At 43.5% G+C, this 17,524-nt stretch overlaps 1 protein-coding gene across 1 annotated transcript in view; it reads right to left on the bottom strand.

The window, feature by feature from the left end:
* Nucleotides 1-17,524, bottom strand: part of LOC149322778 (uncharacterized) — a 164,878-nt gene that overhangs the window by 74,495 nt on the left and 72,859 nt on the right. The window contains exons 10-16 of the mRNA XM_089531722.1: nt 10,229-10,276; nt 9,301-9,342; nt 7,587-7,649; nt 7,271-7,345; nt 6,590-6,673; nt 5,261-5,317; nt 3,925-3,978 (exon numbers count right to left, since the gene is read on the bottom strand). Of these exons, the coding sequence (XP_089387848.1) occupies nt 3,925-3,978; nt 5,261-5,317; nt 6,590-6,673; nt 7,271-7,345; nt 7,587-7,649; nt 9,301-9,342; nt 10,229-10,276 (423 nt within the window). The remainder of the gene's footprint in view (nt 1-3,924; nt 3,979-5,260; nt 5,318-6,589; nt 6,674-7,270; nt 7,346-7,586; nt 7,650-9,300; nt 9,343-10,228; nt 10,277-17,524) is intronic.

Below are 17,524 nucleotides of genomic sequence, written 5' to 3'. Positions count from 1 at the left end.
CTCCCTGCTTCCTGGCAGGAATACAATCAGAAGAAATGAAAGCAGTAACAATTTGTGGCTCTTTCATGACATCTCAGATCTGCTGCCAAAGGCTTCTAACACATGGTGTCTAATAGTACAATCAATACCTGTGTGGGAAATTAGGTGTAAACTTGATTGATTTAGACCTAGACAGTTGCATGTAAATGTCCGGAGACATTTGCCTCCAAATCTCTACCAGCTGAAGAAAACACATACATTCAGTTCTCAAATAACTGCATTGGCTACCAGTGCAATGATCTTACATCCCCAAGCCCTAAATTATGGATGAGGAACCTCTAGCCTGTGGTGCCTAATGCAATCTGGGCCTGGATATCTTTAGAAATACCTCTCCCTGTTGACTTCTCTTATATTTTCTTATTCATGGGAGAGGGCTTGTCCTGAGTGGCCTTGCCTCCAAAACAACCCACCCAGAGGGCTTTCTCTCCTGTGGTCCCTGCTCTCTGAGGTATGATGCGGAGACAAGTTTAACTGGCTAATTTCCCTTGATGCATTTATAACAAGGACAGGTAGCCTGTGCCATGTAGTCTATGGCCCTCAAGACACTGTTGGATGAACCCCCAGCAGTTCTCAATTCCTTTCAGACAAGCATGACCAATGGTTATAGAAAGAGGGAGTTTTAGTCCAGCAACATCTCTAGAGCCACACATGGCCCGTTACTAAATTGATTTGGTATTGGAGTACATCGGGCATGGCAACATGTCCAGTATTTCTGGCATATTACTTTCTCAGTACTGAGGATGGCTTCGACTAAAATAGTTCCAGTAGATGTCTTCAGTTTGGGCTTATCTTCACTGGCTAGAATATTCCGGCTGCCTGGGAATATTTGGGCCTTGAATCCCACCCCCACCCCCCAGATTCCCCTTGTTACCCATACTCTCTCCATCACAATGTTGGTGCCTGCCTTCCCACACAATTCTCATTTGCCACCCGTGGTCACTGCTGAGGTCACAATGAGATGCCCAGGCATGCTATCAATGCTGAATGTCTTGTTCTGACCTTAAAGCAACTTGCAACTACAGTGGCAGTGCTTGACATCTTACAGGAACTGCATGGTAAGCAGTGGCATCAACAAGGGGGTGTGGTGGTGCAGAATGCACGGAGTGACACCCCAGTGGAGGATGTCACCCGGTGAGGTAGTACACTCCTGGCCTAGGGTAAGTAGGTGGCTACCTTCTGGGTCCCATGCAGCCATGACCACACAGGACTTGGAAGGCTGGGGAGGCTACTGAGAAGGTCAAGCGTGCCTGCCATCTAACTGCTATGCCACCATTCTATGTGCCATGGTAGTGAGGTGGGGGAAGTGCCCTTTAGGCCCAACCCCCTGAAATCCCTGCTTCCCCACACCAGGTGACACCCAGGCACTGCGTGACTATTATTTGTTATTTGGCCCTGTGTCATGTAAACAGGATGCAGCAAGTCCAGGTGGAATTCAAAGTAAATAACCTATGTAGACAAGCCCTCTGCTTCAAAGGTAATAAATAATAAATAAATAATAAAATTTTATTTATATACCGCTATTCCTGTGTAGATCATAGCAGTTTCCAACAATAAATTGCAACAAAAACAGTTATAAGCAACATATATCTCCAACAGTGTACAAACCAACCACCCATAGCAATTAAAACTATACAGCATCTAAAACCAATTATTACAAAGCATTAAAACCATAACAAATAGCTGGATTGAACAGTATACATCATCAAAGGAAGACAAAAGATAACATTAAGGCACATGGGGGAAAGCCTGGCGGAATAGGAAGGTCTTCAAATTCCTCTTGATTACATCAAGGGAGGTGACAACGCAGAGCTCGTTGGGCAGGGAGTTCCAAAGCCGTGGGGCTGAGATGGAAAATGCCCTCCGAGATGAAGTATATCTTGCTTTAGGAACTCTTAATAAATGTTTCCCGCCCAATCTGAGAGTGCGAGGCGGACTGTATGGGGAGAGGCGGTCCTCCAAGTACCCTGGGCCCAAGCCATTTACGGCTTTATAGGTACTCTTAAAGGAGAGATTAAGGAAGTAAGAAGGATTACATCAGGTTTCTCGGTATCATATACTGGAGCATCCTTCTTCATACATAGTTTATAAAGTTGCAGAGTTATAGAAACATGTTACATCCCAAAGACACCTTGGAAACAACAGCCAGCTAGGGAGTTCCTGCATGGCAGGGGGTTGGACTGGACGGCCCTTTTGGTTTCTTCCAGCTCTATGATTCTATGAAACATAACAAAAATTCCTGATGCCCCTTAAGTAAGGCTGCATCCACACTGCAGAAATAATCCAGGTTAACAACACTTTTACTGCTATGGCTCATTGCTATGGAATTCCAAGAACTGTAGTTTTGTGAGACCTTTAGCTTTCCTATTGAAGAGCTCTGGTGCCAAAACAAACTACAGTTCCCAGAATTCCATAGCATTCAGCCATGGCAGTTGAAGTAGTTTTAAAGTTGATTATTTATTCAATACAGAGACAGTCTAAAATGGTCACTCATCCCTTACAGAAAAGTAGATCTTCCACTCTCAAGTCTTCCTGTGGCTAAGGAAAGTTCCTTTTCTGTTGCTAATGAAATTAATCTGAGAAAAGTAACTGTAAATTTATTTTAGACAGCTTTGATATAATTTATTTGCTAGCATTTTAGTTTTGTGTGCAAAACCCTACAGCTGAAAGCAATAAACACTGATTGGATTCAGAATGCCGTTTTAATACTTCTTTTTCTTTTAAATCACAAGCTCCTTTGCACAATTTTTTTAAGGATAAAAAAGGCATTCAGAAGCAATCAGTGTTTATTGCTTTAAGCCGTAGGCTTCTCCATAACAAAGTAAAGTGCTAGCAAATAAGTATCAAAGCTGTCTTTTTAAAAAAATACAATTACCTTCATCGGATTAGCACATCACCTTTGCCATCACCTTTGCCATTTTTGAACAGTGGTGAAAAGACATAAATGGATATGATTAATAAATTAAGCAATTCTCTGCCAGGAGCAGGAAGGGCAAAACAAGAAGTAAAAAATGAAAGGGGAAAATTCATATATCCACAAGATTATTCTGCCCCCAACAAAAGTTGGAGTCTTTCACCCACCAATCCAAGACTCCGCTGGCAATGATAGGAGGGAGATAGAAGAGGGAACTGGATGGGGAAGGGAAGGGTCACACAGCTGTTACTTGCTATCCACATAGGACAGTGACCCACCATGGCAGACTGTGCCCCGCCATGGTAGAAAAGACCAGCAAGATGAAAACAGCTATATGGATCTCCCAACCAGAGCATAGGCCAGCAAGCACAATCTGTAGGTGGGTGCAGAGCTATACAGTCACCCCTCCAAGTCTGCGGACTTGAAAATCCACAGAGGGCCAACCACCATTAATCTCACTGCACACACCCCATTCAAGCCTATGTGTGAGTTTTGGAACTCGGGTGGTGGTGGTCTGGAACGGATCCCTCACGAGTTCCAAGGGGCAAATGTACTCTCTATTTAAACGGGTTCAGATTCAAGTTGCATAAGTAGGTTTAGTCTCTGAAATGTCATCAGTACTGACTCTCTGAGAAAAAAAAAGGGAGACGAAAAGGTGAGATTGTGCGACCCTCTAGATATTATTGAACTGCAACTCCTTGCATTCCTAAGCACTAGCAATGATGGCTAGGTAGGCTGTGAGTTGTCCTTCAACAAATCCAGATGTCTGCACAATCCCCATCTGTTCTATTGTAACAGGTACTGTGGGGTCAGTTCATTCCCCAAAGGTTCTGCAAAAAGGGAGGGAAGAAAGGAAAGAGAAGGTGTAAAACAATCAACGAATCCCTGGGTAAGGGTGACTAGATTTTAGTTTGGCATTTCCTTCCAGTTCTCAAGTAAAAAAAAAACCCTCCAACAAATATTTAGCAACTAACCTGTGGTCCTGCATCACCTGCATCTCCTTTCAGTCCTGAATTCCCTGGGAGGCCCTAAAAATATAGATGGTTATAAGCAAGTTTAATGCCTTCATGAATCCTCAGATGTCAACAACACAACTACAGGCAGCACCTTCGTGATATGAAGAGAGGGGGAAACATACTCCTTCTAAACTAATTCCTGCAAGTATGTGTTTTAGAGACAAACTAGACAGAGCAGTACCATATACTCCCAATGTCTCTGTTTGACAAGCACAGTCCCAATTAACTCACTGTTGGCTCCTTTTTGCACCTACTTTTAAAATTTCCCAGTTTTTCTCTCTCCCCTCCAACTTTCCCTCTTTATCCTTAACTTACTTAAGATGCTGCAAACTTTGTTCACAGTGCAAAAGTAGTTTGCATTCAACTCAGTGGGGAGAGTGGAGAGGAGATAATCTGGAATATTGCCCTCTCCTGTAGATTCAGGCAAAAGCAAACTGCTGCAGCCTCTCACATTTAGTGTGCCACATGTGTCCAGGTTTTTATCTGTGAAATATTGGCAGGTATGCAGTACACATTATCATCCTTTGGAAACACCAGTGTTGTATTTGGTAGGGGAGTATTTCACTGTGCCTCTCTGTTGTCCCTTTCCAGATTTGGCCCTTCATAACAACAATTTGCATTTCAAATAATGTTCTCATTCATTTTAGTGGAATTATTTTTTTCTTTATTCTTTTGCAATGCAAACTACAGGAATGTTCCCTCCCCCTGCTCCTCACATTGATACATATTAATATTGGAGTATGTAAAGGATTAATGACCTCCTGATACCTGGATGCAAGGGTCCTGATCTGGATTGGAAGGCTAATGTTGGAGCCGGGGCATTAAGGTAACTATATTTCAAGGACAGAATGTTATAGCATACCCTCCAACATTTTACAGATGAACACTGGGACACTTGTAAGCAAACAATATCAGAGCGTGGTGAAGAATTATGAATGAGGAAGAAAACACAAGCTAGGAGAGACTGTAGTGGTTTGCTTTTGCTTGAGCCTAGAGGGAAGAGCAAGATTCTGTCCCTCATCTTCTTCCCTCTCTGTTGAGTTAATTAACTTCAAACTACTTTTAAACTTTGAACTCAGTTTGCAGGAAACCCATGCATGTACCCATTCCTGGCAGTAAAGCAAACTAACAACAACAAATTTGCTGTACGTTTATGACATTCATAATCTGCAAACCACTCTGTCTAATGATAGAGCTGCCCTACAGATAACACCCAATCCTGCCATATGGAGTAAATAATGAGTGTTCCAAATGTCTCTGAAGGACTCTTGCCCACTCTCCCAGCTCTACTCACCAGGGGTCCAGGCCGACCTGTAAGGCCCATGGGGCCAGGGGGACCCTTCATGGAAAGCTAAAGAGAGAAATGCAATGATGAATTCCAGGGAAGTCATTTAAAGATAACTATTTTCAGGACAAAGACTAATGAAGTTTTTTAAAAACAGAGGGAGGGATTGAGGCTGGGCTACAGAAATGAAGTAACGGTGAAAGACAGCGGTTTAGAAAGCAGATGCATTTTGAAAATGTGGCTGCATTTTCACTTTTCTCACACCAGAATTGTGCACATCATGAGCTTCCAGGCAGAATGTGTAGCCCAGAGATTGGTACTGGCTAACTTGTTCTCACAGCCTTAGTTCCCTCACCTCTTAAAAATAAAAATTCTGTTCCACCTGAAGTAAGTCAAATGTAAAAAAAAAAACACCATGGATTTCTACCCCTAGGCTTGGGATGCACAATAACCTTTTCAAAAACTTGAAAATTTTTTTATCTTTTTCAGATGAACCCTCTGCCAGACACTCTGGAGGGTGGCAATTTTATTGCACTTCATTTGTATCACATGGTTTAATTCTTTAGCATCCTGGGCTATTTGAAAGTGGCTTTTACATGAAGCTTTTACTGTGCCATTGCAGAATTTTAGATGTGTGTTTCTGTATGTGTCTTCTAGTCTCCTGTCAACTTATGGCAACCCCATGAATCTCACTAGTTTTTTTTAGGCAAGGAATACTTGGGTTGCTCTGCCATTTCTTTCCTTACCACAGTATCTTGTATTCACTGGTGGTCTCCCATCCAATTACTAAGCAGGGCTGGCCCTGCTTAGCTTGCAAGATCAGATGGGATCTGTTGCATTTAGGTTCCCAGATGACTTCATCCTTAACTGCTTACTCTGCCACATGTTGCCCTCCCCCTCTCTCCTTCCAGAAAGAATCCTGTCTTTCATTTGGTTGTACTGGGAGGATTAATCTGAAAGTTCTCCTATTTCTTCAATCAGGACACACCTTTTCTGAATAGGGTGCTTTTTTCAGTATGGTATGAACTAATAAGCACTCGAAATGTGGACTGGTAGCTGTTAGTGCACAGCGTGCTGATTTGGCTTGATCTGCAGCAGGTCTTTCATAGCAGACAACATGATGATGCTTTCAGTTTTATTATTTGAATTAAGACGGAGAGAACCAAATGGAAATTCAAGAATCAACCAACAAATGTAATATCCAGGCCCAAAGAAGAAAGCAAGACTGAAAGCAGGCCAGGGAGATAAAAGGGATAACAAAAATAAAAGATGTACTGTAAGCAGAATAGTGAGAGTGGGATCAGGATACATGTGCACCTGTCCACCAAGAGCACTGACCTTTGCTTGCTGCAAAATCGCCTGTGCCTGGGCTTCCTGGAAGGACACCGAAGGGCCTTTCACTGAGTCACCACCAAACTGGAACTAGAAATAAATCCATGAGAGGATTTCAGGGATGAGAAATTCATAGATGAATTAGCCAGCAGTATACCAGCATCTGCTCAAAATGACCTTTCTGTGTCAAACAGTGCAATACTGGCAGCATTCCCCTTCTCAACTCTTGGTGAAAGCATCATGTTCTCAGGTCCAGGCCCACAGTTCTCTCTTCCTTAACAGAAGGATGAACTGCACATTTGAGCATCCTTTCCTGTCAGTTAACCAAGTGAGGATAACTTTTGCACAATCATGGGGAAAGCCTGTCTTCCTATGCACTAATCTGCTCTCCATATTACCAATTATCATCTTAATGTCACCTCTATTTGCTTTCTTCCTTCCAGAGCCTGTCCCCTAGCTTCCAGCTCCATGGCAAATGTTGGCACTGTTTTACCAGAGACACAGAGGCACAATGCTCTCATGCTCCAGAGAAGACCCACTCTTAATTTTATATGCCATGCAAACAGGAAAATAATACTCCTCTTGAATCTGTATCCCAAAGGCACTGACCGTCGCTGTTTCCCAGTGAAGCTGCCGTGTTTTTCTTGGTATCACAAACCACTAGACCCATCTCCCTGTAACACCTACTGGTAACATAATCATGGTCCCTGGAGGTCCACGCATGCCATCAGCTCCTGGGAGGCCTGGGAGGCCTGGTGGTCCCTGTGCAGAAAGTAAACAAGAAGCCCTGTCAATCATTCCTGGGGAAATGTTGGGCTAGAGAAGAAACCTAGGTCAAGCTGGGACTTGTCTCCCAGCACTGAGGTACGCTGAAAGGGGCGCATGCCAGCAATTCCTCAACCTCTTTTCCCCAACCCCCTCCCATCATCTTCTGAGAAGATCAGGAATCTGCAGGAGAAGGAGGAGCTGATCTCTCTCCTGAGTTGCACAGAGTTTTCCTTACCCGTTCGCCGTGATCTCCTGGAAATCCTGGTGGCCCTGCCTGTCCCATTGGGCCGGTCTCACCCTGGCAAGGGACAAACAGAGAATAAAGACAGGCATCACCCACTCAAATCCCACTCTCCACTTCTCTCTCAAATGGAAACCTTGTGGCACTGGAAAACCCCAGCCCAATGCTTGAACTACTGTGCCTGAAGCATCAGCACTGCTGCACCAAGATATGCTTGTGTGCATTGATTGCTCCTGTGAAACCAAGGTACAATGCTCTTTTCCCCATTTTCTCCTTGCAACAAAAGCTGTGTGAGGTAGACCATGCTGAGATATAATTATCGACTCACAGTCTTCTGGCTCAGAGCAGACTAGAACCTGGACTCACCAAATCCTTATCCAACACATCTTTAAGGAATGAAACTTCAATGTCATGCTTAACTCTTTTCTCCACTCCATGGTTAATTTTTTTCTCTCCTTAGTCTTTATTCAACTATATATTATAACTAAATACTGCCACTTTCCACAAATGCACTAAATCTATACAGGTCATGAAATACAGCACTTCTAAGACAGAATTTTGGTACATCCAACACTTTATTTTGATATTTCGCCCCTCTTCTGAAAGTATAGGTTGCACACAGGTTGCACTCACACAACTTGTATATTGTCCATGTTTTCTTACTTTTCAGTGATTAATTGTCTTGCAGATAACCCCAAAAGTCAGTTTGTTTTCCCTATTTTGCTTCTGTTCCTCTCTTAGGCTTTTTGTCAACTTCTTTCTGGGTGGGTAGCTGGGGTTTAGATACATATGTAATGGCAAACCATAATTTAAACAGGCTGTACACCAACAAGAACCCATGGCTTTAAACTATGGCTTATAGCAGACTAACAAATCATGGTTTGTTTACAAAAACAGTTCTGGAAACAAGAACAGAATTCAACAAACCACAGCCTGGCTTATTGTTTCATGTGAACTTGACCACTGCCCATTATATGCTTTTACAAATGAATAGGAGAGATAGAATTGAACTTCCATTTTTCCCAATTTCAAGCCAAACTCTTTCTCTAGCAGACTAAACTGGTACTCAAAGAATCATAGAATCATAGAGTTGGAAGACACCACAAAGGATATTCTGTCCAAATCCATGCCATGCAGAAATACACACTCCTGATGGATGGCCATCCAGCCTCTTTTTAGAAACCTCCAAAGAACAAGACTACACCACAGTTCAAGGTGGTGTGTTCCACTTTATTCTGTAAAGACATGTCTGCTTTGCTCCTTTGATATCATGGAGACAGAAGGGGTACCCTGAGAGGAGGCTTAAGGATGCCCAATACCTGCCATGGGAGGTGAGGGAAGTAACTTTGAAGAAATGATATGATACCCTTGAAATAACAGAGTGCCTCTGACAATTTCAGGATTAACTCAGTGTATTCAAATTAGAGATCATAAGAAACTCTTAACCCACCTTGGGCTGAATGGGCTTCTGAGAGGGTTATGACCTATCATCCTTTTGTTGGCAGTGCCCTAAACATCAGTACAGAATGCCCAGTGTGGTCACGACCACCACCATGGTACAAGATACCATTATTTCTCAGTGAAGCACATCAAGTATCACATGAAGGTAGTGTCACCAGGCAATAATACTATGGAAACTTCTGGCCCATCCAGTTAGTATCCACCATCCTTCCTCTTGATGACACTATATATTCATTCCTTCTCTCACCTGTGGACCTGGATATCCAGGTGGCCCTTCAAAACGCCTGCCCTGCAATGAAGAGATAAAAATTATTAATAGCTGGTAACACTGATGATTTGGGCAATGAAAATGAAGGGTGTTCATGTACATGGGATGCAGACTGTTGATGAATCTGCTTTTGTTTAGAAAATGTAGTGTGCAGTTGCTGATAATAGTAAACATGCAATGCACAACTATGACCCAGATCTACCGGTATTTTATAAAACCGGCATCTTCTCTTGCATGATGTTAGCATGCCAGAAAGTGAAAGCTTCCACAAGGTTGGAGAAACTGTGGGTTTTCTTTTCATAGCCATACTTGTAAACAAACTTCCTGCCACAGGGGACAGTCAACAAGGATTTTGCCTTGTTTCGAGAAGCAACAATTGCTGGAGGCAATTGCAACGAGCAGCAATTGCTGGAGGAGGCTACATCAGATCTGATATTTGCTTCTGGCCACTAAAACACTCTCATGACCTAGCACTGGTATCTTATCTGCTATTTGGAAATGACTAGACCTGTTTATGAAATATTTTATTAAGAGAAATTTTCTTTACTATCAAACTACATATAATGGAAATATATAAACCAAAACAAAACAGGAAATACATATATTAAAAACGTAAACATAAAAATACAAACACATTACTAAACCTACTAAACTAAAAAAGTGGGGAGAGGTAATAATGACTTCCAACTTTTCAACTAACAGTTACATATGTCAAGATATCAAACTTCATTATCAATCTTTTCTCTGTTACAAATCCCTTATTAAATGACTAGACCTGGAGATGTTTATTCTTTCAGAAGTCAAATTGGACTGACCACAAAACTCAGGCCCCTGAGGTGTGTATTCCTCCATCCTCACTGATGGAGTTGTGGCAATGCCAGTAAAATAAACTGCATAACATACTCACAGGCTCTATGATAGCTGGTTCACCTTTCTCTCCTTTCAGATTGGTTTCCTGGTACAGACAAGAAAGAAACAAATCATCACTACAATGGCCAAGCTGTACCAGACAGAGACCCTGCTTTTTTCCTTGAGCAGAGTGGGAAAACCCAATTATGAATTGAAAAGACCCAGGATGATTAAACCTTTAACAACCTACGATTTAATCAGTAGGAACAGAAATAAATATGTATATGTGCCTTCAAGTTGGCTATCAACTTATGGTGACCCCATGAATTTCATAGTATTTTCTTACGGAAGTAATATTCAGAGGTGGTTTGCCAATTCCTTCCTCTGAAATTTAGCCTACAGTACCAACTAATGTGATGACTGTAGCTAGAGCAAGGAAACAGGGAAACAAGAGGGTAGAGGGGGCAGATAGTATTATCATCCCTACTAATGAAAAATCTGGGCTCTTCAGTCCCATATGAACCCTAACTCCACTGCTTCACTGAAGAAGCTTCTTATTCCACAAAAAGCTGACTTGGAAAACCGGTGTTTCTTCACAGCAGATGGTGAGGGAAGCAGGAACAACTGAGTCACTAGACATTCCAAAACCTTGGCCCAAATATGTACTTATGTTCCTATGTGTATTTATATAAGTTTATGAATTTGGTATATCCAGCACTGCAGGATATAGAGCATATTGCATCCTAGCTGCAAAACTTAGCCTTGTCAGGTAGACTGAACAATGCCTTGAAAAGGCTTGGACTTCGGTGGGTCTGTCTTTCCTGATGCTCTCACCGTCTGAATCTGTGTTAAACTTTCAGTGTGCCAGACTCACAAGCTGAGACCAGCATAGCTCCACCCTGCTTGGCCAGGTCAAATGCCAAGGTCCCATCACAGAGACACAGCATGATGAAAGCTGGCCTCTGGTTCATGGGTTGGTGAAGTGGCTGAGAGGGGGAGTGAGAAGAGCTCAAAACTTTTTTATGGAGCTGGGGAAGACCCCTTCTAGATATATATCAGTTATTAATATTAATGCAGGGCCTTCTTGGTGAACCTCAAGGTGAACAATGACATAATGTTTTGTTTTTGTTTCGTGTCTTTTAGATTGTAAGCTTGAGAGCAGGGAACTGTCTGATTAAAAATAATATTGTAAGCTGCCCTGAGAGCCATTAGGGCTGAAGGGCAGGATATAAATACCTAAATAAATAAATAAATAAATAATGTTCTAAAAAACTGCCCATTATACTTCTGCTTCTCTGTAAACACACACACACACACACACATATATTCCCTTAAGGCTAGTTCTTGGGGGAAGAAAGAGATAAAAACACAGCTTTTAGGACTCTTTTGGCTTAGTAAAAGGGGAGAAGGGAACCAGCTGAGAACATGCACTTAACTAATGCAAGCAGCATGACCGACAACTTTGGCACCGCTGCATTTTTTTTAGGACCCATGCAACTATTTTAAAAGACTTTTATTATTTGTCTTTATAATGAATAAAGAATGTAAAGTCAGTCCTCTGTATATATGGATTCTTCATCCATGGATTCAGACATTCATGGCTTGAAAATATTTTGTAAAAATGTAAATTCTAAAGACCAAACTTCGATTTTGTCATTTTATATAAGGGGCACTATATTACTATGCCACTGTATTTAATGGGACACGAATATCTATGGATTTTGGTATCCATGGGGGATCCTGTAATCAAACCACTGCAGATACCAAGGGCGCACTGTAAACATGAATTAGCACAAGTACCTTTTTTATTATTATTTATGGCACTTCTTTCCAGCATCTCCTCACTATGGTAGTTAGAGAAGCTATCCATTGTTAGCAAATTCTGAACATCTAGCTAGAGCCATCAGCAAATCTCTCATTAAAGATTTCTGCCAGCCACCAAATCTAAAGAGGTTTCTAGTAAAAAGCTGTCAGCAATTCAGCAATCCAGGAAGGCTCCCATTCAAAGCACTGCATCACCTGTAAGTACCTTAAACAGACTGTCACTTTAAGCAGCACAGTGACTGGCAGGACCTACTATATTAAACAACACAATGCCTGCCAGTCCTGCAATCTTATTTATATGATTGAATGCAGGGATATAGGATGACATCTACAGTATGTAAGGGGGGCGGACACAGACCTCTGTACACATTTCAGAAACCACAAGTCTGCATTCCTGAGCAGGAAGCTGGTGCAACCAGTGGTCAGGCATTTCAGCTTGGAACATCACAAGCCCCTCTGATCTGTCCCTGTTTGGCACTGAGGTGCCAACTACTTCAGGCATTTTGGACAAAAGAGAGATTTTTCTGGAATTATGGATTTAAGAAACTAAACCCACATGGCCACACAGCCTAGAGGATAATGCCATCATCCACTGAAGAATGCTGATAATAGTGTTCTAAATTGCCACATTGGATGCAATGCAGTTTCATCTTTAGCAAATGAAGTAGGAGGAAACCAAAACATTTTGTTTATTTTATATGTTTTAGTTTTGTTTACATCTACACACACACATACACACACACAAACACACACCTGGGGTGAGGGGCCTGATACACGATGGGAGGGAGAAGAGTGACGACAGACAGAAGTGAGAGCAGAGCCAATGTTCAGCTTGTTAGTTTGTACGTTCATAATGCAACTTGTGAAGCCATGATTACACCTTAAACCCTATCACTCTGTTGCTTTAAAGGGGAATAAGGAATAGAGTGAAACTTCCTAGAATTTTGAGACCAAGCTATATAATGTGATCAAATCACTTTTTGGAAAAACATCCTCTTTTCTCTGGCAGATCTCAGTCAACACTTTTAATTTTGTCCCCAATGTGGGTAGGCTGCAGCTGATAAGGAAATGCAGGGAATGACCACTCTAGGACTTTTATTTTTTCAGGGCAGGAGTGGTTATGGCATTTGCTTGAGCGCTGGGATAATGAACAGACCCCCGTTGCACTGGTGACTGAAGCCCTGCCCCACAACTGCCTCAACCTCCCCCTGTTAACTCACTCCCCCCCCCCCCTGTACCTTGGCACTTTGTTCTAAGCTCAAAGCGAGTGATCCACGGTGGCAGCAGATGCACTCAGCAGCCAGCAGGACACCCATGTTGATAGCCACCCATGGCATGGCAACCGAGCGCTCTGAATCTTCCCAGAAGATCCAGAGTAACAAATAAGTTTTTTTAAAAAATCATGTTAAGGGTATTATACCCCAGTTCTGGTGTGGAACATGCCAGACATCATCTGGACTGATTGTACCAAAACTGGGGGATATAATTGTTTGCATTTGTAATTAGGGTCCAAACACCCCAAAGGCACCAGATCCCCTCTGATCTTGGAAGCTAAGCAGGGTCAGCTCTGGTTAGTACTTGGATGGGAGATTGCCAATGAATGCCAGGTACTTAGTCTATATTTCACATGAAGCAAGTGGCAAAGCCACCTCTGAGTATTCTTTGCCCAAGAGAATGCTGCGAAATTCATGGGGTCACTGTAAGTCGATATGTGACTGAAAGGCACATACACACAAATATATGAAATGCAGACTTGGGCACAGAAGCAGGAGGAGTGAAAATAGGAGGAAGGAATATCAACAGTCTAAGATATTCAGATTACACCATAGTACTAGCTGAAAATATTACAGAACTAGAGCAACTACTAAGGAGGAAAGTGCAAAGGCAGGCTTACTGTGGAACATAAAGAAAACAAAAGTAATTACCATGGGAGATATTCATAAATTCAACCTAGACAATGGATCAAACATAAATCAGAACAGGGGACTGCAGCCAAGAAATCAGAAGACTAAGAATGGGGAGAGTAGGGTTGCCATAATGGAGGACCTCGAAACCGGGACAAATGTAGGACAAGGTTTGAAAATGTAGGACTTTTTTTTTTTTAATTTCCTGGCTAGGAAATTAAAAAAAAAAAGTCCTAGATTTTTAAACCTTGTCCTTCTCCTCCTCCTCCCGGCCTGGGAGGGAGCCTAGGCCGGCTCCCAGGCCGAGAAGGGCGGGGGGAAGCCTGGCATCACGGCGATCGCCGCGGTGCCAGGCTTCCTCCTCCTCCTCCCGGCCTGGGAGGGAGCCTAGGCCGGCTCCCAGGCCGGGAAGGGCGGGGGGAAGCTTGGCATCGCGGCGATCGCCGCTGTGCCAGGCTTCCTTCTCCTCCTCCCGGCCTGGGAGGAAGCCTAGGCCGGCTCCCAGGCCGGGAAAGAGGCAGAGGCTGCTCCTCATCGCGGCGATCGCCGCAAGGGGAAGCGTCCTCCTCCTCCTCCCGGCCTGGGAGGAAGCCTCAGCAGGCTCCCAGGCCGGGAAAGAGGCAGGGGCCGCTCCTCATCGCGGCAATCGCCGCGGTGGGAAGCGGCCTCCTCCTCCTCCCTGGCCTTGCAGAGGCCTTGGAGGACCCCGCGGCCGGAGCTCCGACCGCGGAGCCGCCTCTAAGGCCTCGCTGGGGCCCGGGAGGGAGCGTCTCCGCGGCTGGAGCTCCAACCGCGGAGAGCCTTCCCAGGCCTCAGCAAGGCCTTGGAGCCGCCGCGGGGCCTGAGGTGGCCGCGGTGGGCGGGGCCGTCCCGGTTTGGGCGCCAAACCGGACCGGGACCGGGTTGGCCCCTCCCAAACCGGGATTGTCCCGCCCCCCCCGGCGGGATATGGCAACCCTAGGGGAGAGCAGCTATGAAAGATCTAGAAAAAGTCCTAAAGAGCAAAGATATATAACTAAGCACAAAAGTTGGAATAGTGCAAGCAACTGTATTCCTCATTACTGTATGGATGCAAGAGCTGGGCAATTAAGAATATGGATATAAGAAAATAATTGATTTGAGATGTAATGCTGGAGAAGAGTGCTGAGGATACCATGGACAGCCAAAAAACAAAATAAAACAATAAATGGGTCCTAGAACAAACCAGGCCTAAGACCTCCCTGGAAGCCAAGATGATTAAACTGAGGCAGTTGTACTTTGGCCACATCAATGGGAGATAGAGAGTCTTGGCTTGGAGATGTCTCATCGATAGGGCTGTCATGAGTCAAGATCAACTTGAGGGTAGTTAACAACAACAACAACAACACACAAATTTGTAAAAACTAACAGGTTGCATTTATGCCAGTTGAAGATTTTATTTTGAAAGCTCAGTGTATTTACAAGATGAACCCACACAATCTGAAGTAAATAATGGAAATCAATGGAGCCATACTGTTCCTAATAAATTGGTGGCTTATGCTATTTAAAGTTGTCCTTCTATGTATGTGTAACATGTACACAGCTCCATCACAAGCTCTTCAGCATCAGAATTTACTACTACATCACGGATACTGAAAAATAGTTTCACTGAGCCAGGCACAAACTTGTAACATGGGTGTAACCACCATCCTCCATCCTTCTCACTATAAAGGCATTTGTTTATTAAAAACTGAAGAGTTGATTGGTGATTTTTAGTTTCATTAGTTTCTTTCCCACTAAAAATGCATTTGTTTTTTTTAAAGGCAAGTTGATTGGTGACTTTTTAGTTTCATTATATACTTTTGTTTAAGCTGTTTCTGTTTCTAATTGATGAAATTGCATATATACTAGATAGGGCAATATGTCTCATACATTTGTTTATTTGTTGAATTTAGATCTTTCTGCCAAACATGGCAACCAAGGCACTAACAAAATTTAGATGAAACAATACAATGACAAAATACAATTTTAAAAAGACAGAGAGAAACAATTCATCAAGGGGTGGAAATGCGAATATCCAGTCTGTTAAAACTTCTTCAACAGCCATCCTGCTATATACCAACAGACTGTCTGAATAAAAAACTCTTTGCCTGGCAAGAGAGGAACAACATGGAGGAAACAAGTCCAAACTCTCATGGCAATGAACTCCTGCCAAGAGCTTAGGAACAAACACCAAGAAAGTCCTCTTTTGCATCTCACCAAACAAGCCTCCAAGGATGGCAGGACTAAAACAAGGGCTTCCACTGATTATCTTAACACCCAGAGAGAAAGATATGGGAGAATGCAGTCTTTCAAACAGTTTGGGCCTGACTTTCAAAGGCCCGTTCCTGATGGGAAAAAAGTACGCGCTCTGCGCGTACTAGGGTTAAAAAGGGGCGTCACTTCCTGATGCCCCTAACCCTAATATGCGCAAAGCACATAGAAAATAGTGGCACCCTATATAGATGGGCGCCGCCATGACTACATCACAACTGCGCAGCCTTCAAACAAGGCAGCGCGGAAGTGACGTAGATACGCTGTGCGAGAGCGCCTTGGGCGCTCTTTTGGCAGCGCAGGAAGGAGCGCCATTTTGGAGCTCCTTCCAGGATTTGCGTCACTGGCGCAGCTTCTACACAGCTGCGCCAGCAACGCAAATGAGAAAGGGGCTGAGCGGCCCCTTTCTCTTTGTTCCCGCCGTCACCGGATGTCCTTGGGGCTTGAAGCCCCAAGGACACCCATTTCCAGGCCGCAGGGAAGCGGCCTTTTGCCGCTTCCCCGTAGCCTGGAAAGCGGTGGATCAGGGCCTCAGAGGCTGCCGTTGTGGCAGCTGAGGCCCTGATCCGGTGGGGAAAGGGACAGTTACAGGCCGCCCCAAACGGGCGGTCTGTAATGTGCCTCTGTCATAGAGTTTTCTAGCTAGATCATGGAGGGACCAGGATGGTGAATTGGTTTGAGCTTTGAACTAGGTTACTTGATAGACTAGGGTTCAGTATACTGTATCCTGGCTCAGTCCTGAAAACTTTGGGCAAGTCACACTCTCTCAGCCTCAGAGGATGGTGATGGCAAACCCTTTCTGAAGAAACTTGTCACAAAAACCCTCTGATAGGTTTGCCTTAGGATCACCATACGTCGGAAACATTCATGGCATACAACAACGACATTTGGATCATAACTAGCACTTTGAATTGTGCCTGGAAAATAACTGATAGTCACATGCTCCCTATAACTAAACTAGCTTAATGTCCTCAGCATTCTGGACCAGCAGAAGTTTCCAAACGTTTTTCAAAGTCAGCCTCATATTAGTGTAGTCCAAATGGGGTGTAACAAAATATATATTAAGAAAGATGAGGAGCCTTTGGATGTTATCCCTGTTTCTTTGGATGTTATCCCTTTTTCCTATGTATTCTGGAATCCAGAGACCTAATTTATTTACTGATCTATGTCTAAAGTTTGTAAGTCTTAATAGCAGCATAGACTCCCATTATCCATGGGAACTTCTGTGGCCCTGGCTATTCTGGTGCTTGTCCCTCTCTTCTGTTGTAATTTGATAGCAACCCCCATTGTTTTTTTCCTGTGTCTATGTAGGAAGGACATCTCAGACACTTAGCCTACAGAGCACATGCTACACA

The sequence above is a fragment of the Sceloporus occidentalis genome, unplaced genomic scaffold, assembly GCF_023333645.1.
Source record: "Sceloporus occidentalis isolate IW3139 unplaced genomic scaffold, rSceOcc1.0.p SCAF_1, whole genome shotgun sequence".
Lineage (NCBI taxonomy): Eukaryota > Metazoa > Chordata > Lepidosauria > Squamata > Phrynosomatidae > Sceloporus > Sceloporus occidentalis.
The sequence above is the reverse complement of the archived record's forward strand: the minus strand, read 5'-3'. Positions and strand labels throughout refer to the sequence as shown.